The sequence below is a fragment of the Olea europaea genome, chromosome 11, assembly GCF_002742605.1.
Source record: "Olea europaea var. sylvestris chromosome 11, O_europaea_v1, whole genome shotgun sequence".
In the NCBI taxonomy this organism is placed as follows: Eukaryota; Viridiplantae; Streptophyta; class Magnoliopsida; order Lamiales; family Oleaceae; genus Olea; species Olea europaea.
This window is the reverse complement of record NC_036247.1, coordinates 1,889,557-1,897,943: the sequence shown is the minus strand read 5'-3', so window position 1 is coordinate 1,897,943 and position 8,387 is coordinate 1,889,557. Positions and strand designations below refer to the sequence as shown.

The 8,387-nt window shown below is 31.3% G+C and overlaps 1 protein-coding gene across 1 annotated transcript; it reads left to right on the top strand.

Annotated features, from left to right (window-relative positions):
* Positions 1–4,512: 4,512 nt before the first annotated feature.
* LOC111404299 lies at positions 4,513–8,352 on the top strand. The gene is made up of 8 exons (XM_023033128.1): positions 4,513–4,663; positions 6,423–6,517; positions 6,732–6,806; positions 6,933–7,006; positions 7,097–7,145; positions 7,437–7,521; positions 7,838–7,894; positions 7,983–8,352. The coding sequence occupies exons 1-8, from the start codon at positions 4,513–4,515 to the stop codon at positions 8,219–8,221; spliced, it is 825 nt and encodes a 274-aa protein (XP_022888896.1). The 3' UTR covers positions 8,222–8,352.
* Positions 8,353–8,387: the final 35 nt, after the last annotated feature.

The window sequence follows — 8,387 nt, the reverse complement described above, 5'->3', positions numbered from 1 at the left end:
AGAGAGAGAGAGAGAGAGAGAGAGAGAAATCTCATCGAAATATTATATTTATATATTTCCGAAAAAATAAAAAGGATATATAAGCTAATAGAAAATATGGCTTCAAAATGCTAAATTAGAACATGAAAGTCAAAAGTTTTGTTTTTATATAATTAAATTAATTGTGCATGGTGGCGGACATAACTTTATATAGTTGTGTTACAAGTAAATCATATTTTACAGCTTTCTTGAGACCCGCAATTAAAATAATTGCGGACCCCACATTTTGTTAGAGAGCTGTAAATGTGTATAGCACTTTGTGCTCTACATATATCATTTTCCAACTTTATAACTGAGCTTGATTCTACGTGCTAATAATTTTCCTTACTAATCTTTCATTCAATTATTTTTTAAACGGTGCATTTAATTAGTAATAGTTAACTCTCGAACAATTTTATTTGAAAGGGTTTGTTCGATGGTAAAAACAATTGTTTATGTGTAACTCGCTCTATAGCTTCTAAGCAAATTAGACACGACCAACCGCTTAATTCGTTTCATAATTGATGCCACTTTTATTGCGTTTTTACAGCATTATACTTTTTAGGAAATTGTAAATTGGAAGTGGGTATAGCACGTGCATGTTTGGCTAAACTTTAGTAGATAAGAAAAATTACTTATTTTGATAATAATTCTTCTCTTATAATTAAAAAGGCATCATTTTGAATTAAAAAAATTAACTTACTCAAAATGAATTTGTTTAACCATAAACAAATATTTTTAGATAAAGGCCATCTAGGGCAGTTGGTCAGATCTAGTATAAATCATATATGGATGGTAGTTGAAGTTGACGGCTCTTCCAAGGGTCCCTCATCTGAGATCCCCGGGAAAAAGCAAGTCCGAAAGATTGAAAAATAGGGACTAATACTTTTCATTTCCCATCTCATGGAAAACTTTTTTCACTCCGCTTAACCTTTTTCTCCTCTAGGGGGCTTTTAGTGATAGGCTCTATAGGAGTTGGACAATCTTATTTGGTATGTAGAACTTGGCTGCTATTCTTTTCGTTACAAAATACAGAATTTCTATCTACATTATTCTTATTCTTTGAATTGAAACAAATTTAGAATTCTTAATTTTCTATCCATTTCACTGACAGGATTCATCACTACTTTAGCGGCTAGGCCAATTATTCCCAAAATGGGTAAATCGCCAATCTCTGGACTATGTAATATGTTGGGTTACATGCGGGCATTTTACTAGAAGTTTTTTATCTACCATTTGTGCGATTCTTGTTGAAGCATATACTTGGGGATAAGTGTATGGTGGACGATTTTAAAGCAGACTCCTCATTCATTAGGTAGAGAAGATTATCAAGATTTCGTGATTCATTGTCGAACTTATTCCAATTCCAAGAGCTCGAATCGAATCGGTATATCTTCGTTCTAAAGAGATTTGATTCGAAACTCTTACATGTCCAAGGTCCAATAGGAAAATAATTTCGAAGGTTTTCCCTTATTTTATCAGTGTCAACAAACAACTCGAAATACTTCGACTTTTTTAGAACAAGTCCAAGACAAATAGTAGTGATTCTAATAATTTTTTTTAACATTATTTTGGAAATTCAAGGACTCAATCGTATGAATATATGATATACAGGAGTTCCAATTCTATCGGGAAAGAAAGGATCCTCACTCACTGACCCTCCGCCAATAGGAGGCGTCATGGGATCCATGTGGCCCTAGACATCAAATAGAGCTCAATATTTTTTCGAACTTTTCTAAAATAATAGGGGGGCTNGACTAATGTAAACCTAAAAAATGTATGACAGGATGTGACATATACCTTTTGTTCTAATTTTTCTGAAAAATAATTGATTTGACACTCTAAAGAAATTGAAAGGAAGCATGATGGGTGTTTCTCTTCAAATCCAGCCACAAATCTTGTAGGCATGGAGTCGTCTATTTCAATCAAATAATTAACATCTTTTAGCATAAATATGGTATAAATAATGTACAAGTTATCTAGTCGAGTTCAATGTACGTACGAAAACTACTTCTTGTTGCATTTAGAAGCCCTAAATTGATGAAAAACACACGAACTCCCATGAAAGGAGGCATGTTAATTATCTTTCTTGCATAGAGCAAAAGCTAATATGATGTAGTGTTATTAAATAATTATTTTATTTAAGATGATATTAGTTGATCAATTACTTTAAAAGTTGAAGATAAAAGTACGTAAAAGGGTTTACAAACACAAAAAATGGTATTTTTTTTATGACGTAAATGGATATTGGATATCCATCATGGTTAGATCGATGAATAACGAACTTGTGTGGCATATCTAATGTAACTTATCAACTGAAAACTAAATACAATTAAAGAAGGGAATGAAGTTTTGTCGATCTTGTTCACTTGTTACTATCCACTACCATGTATCAAGAATATGAGACCAAGATCTTCTCGTTATTATGTACAATACTATATATCTAATATTATCTCATTATCTTCCACCAAACAAGCAGGTGGGGGTGGTGGGCCTTTGATGGTTGCATTTCTCTGAAAGAGATTAATTGGGATGGGGTACCCTTCAAGCATTGGCTCGACCTTTTCAATACTTCTCTTGTTAGCTTTCCTTTCCAATACTTCAGAGTTTCTAGGGCAACAATTTTATTTTTGTAACAAAAATTGTATAAATTATTTTCATTTAGTTAATAGGAGACATAAATGCACATTACTCTTGTGAACTAAATTGTATTTCTTTAATTAATTGACTCATTTAAGGGGTGGGAGTAGTTGTGTCAAAATAGACAATCGGTCGAAGCCTGGTTGGCAGACCTTATGCAAAATTCTTTTTCATTCTAAAGCACATTAAAATCACATGCAATAAAAAAAAAATCAATAACTCACTCATGTTTACACAAANTGCAAAATTCTTTTTCATTCTAAAGCACATTAAAATCACATGCAATAAAAAAAAAATCAATAACTCACTCATGTTTACACAAAATAGGAAATATTACCTCACAATCGAAGTACATACCTAATTTTCTGCATATCACATGGTGTGAATAGACGAGACTTCAAAGAGTATTCAAAATAACATTTTGGGAATCAGTAAAAAGTCGAACTTCGTAGAAAAAAGAAATACGAAATTCGATTTGCATGTGGCCATAATGTCATCTCAACTACCCAAGAAAACCTCTTCCAACCTTTGAAATACTGAAAACAGTTGAAAAACTGGGTACTTTTAGCACACTGAAATGTAGTAATTTCTCTATATTTGTATTCTGAACTGCCATATTCCTTAAAGGAAAAGTGCCTAAGCCAAAATTGTAATTTGTCTTAAGAAAACAATGCCCCCACCCCATAACACAGACTCACCTCCACAATGTGTTTTCCTTCTAGTTTAGTAAAATGAGAGATTGAGCACCACCGGCGTTTACACTTTTTCGATTATTTTTATGTATTAGGGCTCGAGTTCGTGCCTAGTATGAAGGGTATACTGTTATATATTGTTCGTAATTAATTCGTAAGAATTTACGTTTATTGTTATCGACTAAGTAGCAGTTAACAAAATAGTAGAGGCCCAAAAGCATAAGGAGCTGCTTTCAAGATGATTTCATAGGGATCTGAGTTCTGATGAAAATCTCTGGATACTGAACTTTCTTGCTGTCAACTGGCATCACACCTTGTAGTACCCAGAGAAAAGCGCACACATGAACTTACGAATTGGACCACAATGGTGGAGATTCGTAAAAGTTTAAACTGTTAAAAAGATGACATATTTATTTAATTAACAAATTAGTCTGCATGACTGATTCATTTTTCATCTGAAATGCATAATTTGTTAAATAATTATTTTTATGATTCTAATACTGTATTGAAGTATTCACATAGATAGACTATATCTAACAATTTGATTGAATGATGTCCATGACAAGAAGACGTATAGAATAAATGAAATAATCTCCAAAGTCAGCAATTATCATAGTCTATCGTAGATCTCACGCCTTTGTACCCTCATTCAATCTTATCTTTTTCTTGTTGACTTGCTTTGAGTTGAGCTCACTTTCGATCAAGTTGAAAGTGTTCGTAACATAGTCAATTCACTGAATTTAATTGTATTGAATGTCTTTTTACACCAAATTAAATGGGACAACAATGTTGTGGGGATCTAAAACCTTGGCAGTGGTTGGGTTGTTGCCCTCAATGGTGTGTGTGCACAAATTCCAGCTAGGGTTTATCAATTATGATAATAAGGCCTCAAATGGACCACCCTAAGGGATTCAGTTTTGCAGAGTGCTACTACCTTAGGGTGGTCCTATAATTGATTTATGATCAAAATAAGTTAATTAAAAGTGATTTTTATGGACTGCCATCTTCTGCACTGTTGTACATTTTTAGCAGAAAGTTATAATTTCTTTCTTCAATGTTTGTACAAACAAAATTATAATGATTGTAAAATATGCTAAATTCTCTAAAAGACAAAAAAAAAAATATTTAAAAAAGCTTTTTCCGGTTAAGAAATAAACAAAATATGGACCCAGGTAGAGTCTTCGGGACTTATTTTGGGCTGGATTACTTATGCAAAACTTGGCACCGATTTGGACTGAAAGTTGAGAATGGACCGAGATGGAATGTTTCACTAAGTTTAAGAATTGGGCTCACTGCTACCCTCATAGAAAATTGTCATAAATAGCATTAAATAATACAAGACCACAATTTCAGCAATTCTCCTTTTTCTTTTTTCTTTTTTACTGAGATTTTCGTACCTTTTGAATGAGTTTAAGTACATTTTGAAGAGGAAAAAAGAACCTAACACTGCCAGACGTTACCATACGAAATGAAGAAGCATTTGTTTTTATTCATTTTATTTATAATATTAAGATTTTTATCTTATTTCGGACCAAAATTTTTTAAATTAATATCAATTTTATATTTTAATTACTCATCTAACGATGAAATCTCCGTTAACTAATTAAATTTATTGAATATTTAGTTTTTAATTATTACTAACAGAAATTTCATTTGTGATCTTAAATTAATTATTACTGTTATTTAATGAGGATGGAGAATATCTTAGAAACAATTTAATAATTTATACATTGATAAATATCGTTATATGTCAGTATATGTTAAGCGTTCTTTCAATATTGATAAAATATGGGAGACATTTTATAAGTTTGTATAAATCATTAAAATATACTCTCTGATGATTAATTAAAAGATATTTATTTTTTGAGCAATGAATAATTTTTTTGATTTTAAGACATCAAATGAAACTTATATTTTAAGAAATAATAATTAATTTGTAATAGGCTGGACCTTTCTTAGCTTTTATACTAGATTTCCCCTTTTTATTAAAAAAATAAAAAATAAAAAAAAAATGGGCACACTATCTATATTAAACTATGCAACACATCATATTCATTTAACCTAAAATCATTTCCTTCAACAATCATGATCAATATATGCTAATGATGTTTGTTTAATGACTACCTCGCCAAGACAATTAAAAAAGAACACTTGATTTATTTATTTATTTATTATTATTTTATTTTATTTTTTGTGGCTGTAAAAGCTAATCATCGTGCAAACGATGTCATGGTTAAATTATCATCTTGGCTCGATACAGTGTTTTTTCAAAGTTGTATATTGTGTAAGGAGTTCATGTCTTGGCTCAACAATTTGTTACTTGTTTGTTAAAGTGGTCTTGACACGATCACAATTGAGTGTTAACCAACTTTTTTGTTTCGATTTCCAAATTCAGTTTGTTATATTTAAATCTTGATTAACTCTTAAGCTGATCTACTATTAAATAAAAGTTTTTGGTGAGATTATATTAGGGAAATTATTGAAAGAATAACCAGTGATAAATAATTAGAAGTTAAATCCCAATGACATCTTACTTAACTTTGCAGAAGATTAAAAATTAAAACTAAACGTATATAATGGATTACAGAACCATTCTTCCTGTGTTAAGCACTATTTGAATTGCTTTCCTTTTTCCCATAAACTGCAACATCATCATAAAAATTAAGGGAAAAAAGGAATTATTGTTGTAATAATTATATTTAATGAGTCTCGAGTTCATCTTATGTCAATATTTAAGGACTTAAGCTACTAATTTTATAATGGAATTCGAAGATAACGAGCAATTTGATCCATCTAAAACTCATACAAGCAATCAAATTTGAAAACTGATATCTTCTAAATGAGCATTATTTTGGAAGGCATGTTGATGGTAAAATTTATCGAGTTAAATATAAAAGTATTAACCAAAATATAAGGGTTTAATGAAATCCTCTTAATTAGATTGAATTTTTTTTTTTTTTTTTGGGTGATGTCTTACTCTGTTCTGAAGAGTGTATTTTAAAATTTCATCTCTTTTTTCTATTTTCTGTATATGTCATGTTATTTTAACTGATACTTTCTCATGAACTATAGTGTATTTACTCGATTATTTTATTTGTTTTGTCTTCAACAGATTGGAGTTATATGACCTGGTTGAACGAGAAATTTCAGGGGATGGTAATTGCCAGGTTGGTTCCCCACATTCTCGCTGGATCCAAATTTATAACAAAATATTTATTCATCATTTCCAATTTGAAGGCAATTGTAGTTGATAGGTTACATATTAATAAATATTTTTAGTTCAAGTGAGTTTGGGTGATCTCTACCTCTTGGTATATCTTCCTCATGTTTTGGTACTTCTTGTTGAACCTACGGCTTACGATCCTCCCTGTCTTTCTGCAGTTTCGTTCATTATCAGATCAAATATATCGTACTCCCAAGCATCATAAATTAGTGAGAGAACAAGTTTTGTACCAGGTTTTTGAGCGTTTTGATTGGCTTCAAGATATCTTCTTACTTGGCTTCTAATTCGTTTCATTCTTTTCAGTACAATACATCTATTCACATTATGATTTTTCATTGTTTCTACGTGCCAATCATCAGCTGATGTCCTATCGAGAGCTGTATGAAAATTATGTTCCAATGGCTTATGACGACTACTTGAAGAAAATGAGCAAGTACAGTTCCATTTTGCATCTTTCTTGGCATTTGTGCTTCCTCTTCAGTAGACTGTATTTACTTATATAATCAATTTGACGTGATTATAGGACAGGCGAATGGGGGGATCATGTCACATTGCAGGCTGCTGCAGACACTGTATGATTATTTCCTTCCCTTTCTCTCTATTGCTTTACTGAAGTGTACTCTTGTTTGTAAGTGAAACACCTCAGACGGAATTAACTCGAGCAAGTGAAATTATCCCACCTTAAAACTTACTTAGAAATGTCTGTTTTCTTATGCCCTATATATGCTCTTTTTACACTTCGCTTCGAATTTTTGTTACAGGATGTCTTTGATCTATTTTTTTCCAACTGTGGCTATTTTGCACAATAAATTTCCGATTTACAATAGGCTAATAATTAGCGAATGGTTCTTATTTGGTGACAGTATGGCGTCAAAATATTTGTCATTACGTCGTTTAGGGATACCTGCTATATTGAGATTCTTCCAAATACTCTGAAGTCAAACAGAAGTAAGCTTCTTTTTTTTTTTTATTGGGGCAAGTTTATTTCACCATTTAATGTTCCATTTTTAGGCCATGTTTGAGCCACATTCTTTTAAAAAAATACATTCTTAAACAGTGATTTGACATTATTTCAATCATACGTTTTTCAATAAAATAATATTACACGTAAATTCAAAACTTTTCCTTATTTTTTAACAAAACATTTCCCATTAATACATCATTCAAAAATGCATTTTTACAAAAATAATATGACTCAAACAAGGGCTTAATGAGATTTTCTGGGCATTTGTTAAGTCCTAATCACTACCTTTGATCAATGCAGTGATATTTTTGAGCTTCTGGGCGGAAGTGCACTATAACTCTATTTATCCGCGAGAAGGTAAAAGATTATTCTATCTTTATTTTTCCTTCGGTTCATGCTATTACATCTTATCTTTTCTTTTCTTTTCTTTTCTTTGAAAAAATAGAATATCTTAGAGGAGGAAATGCCGATGAAGGCAAGGGGAGTTTTACCTCTAAAAGGAGAGAGAGAGTCAGTTTGGTAGAGAGTGAAAGTAAAGGCACATCTTATATGGAATATTCGGAAGGTAATGGGCGTTTAATTGGTTGGATTCAGTTTGTATTCCTTAATATTGCTTCTGTTTTGCAGAATTTCCTGTATTGGGGAGCAAGAAAAAGAAGAAGTGGTGGAAAGCCTGATTATTAGCTTGTTTTGTGCATGCAGTTCTGATGTAATTCATACATTTATTCTGTTATTAAATGTTGATATACATATTTTTTAGTACATTTTTGAACTTTGCAACTTTCAAGATTCAAGTAGGCAGTATATTTTTCTTAGTTTTCAACTACGTTCTTTTTTTTTTTTTTTTTTT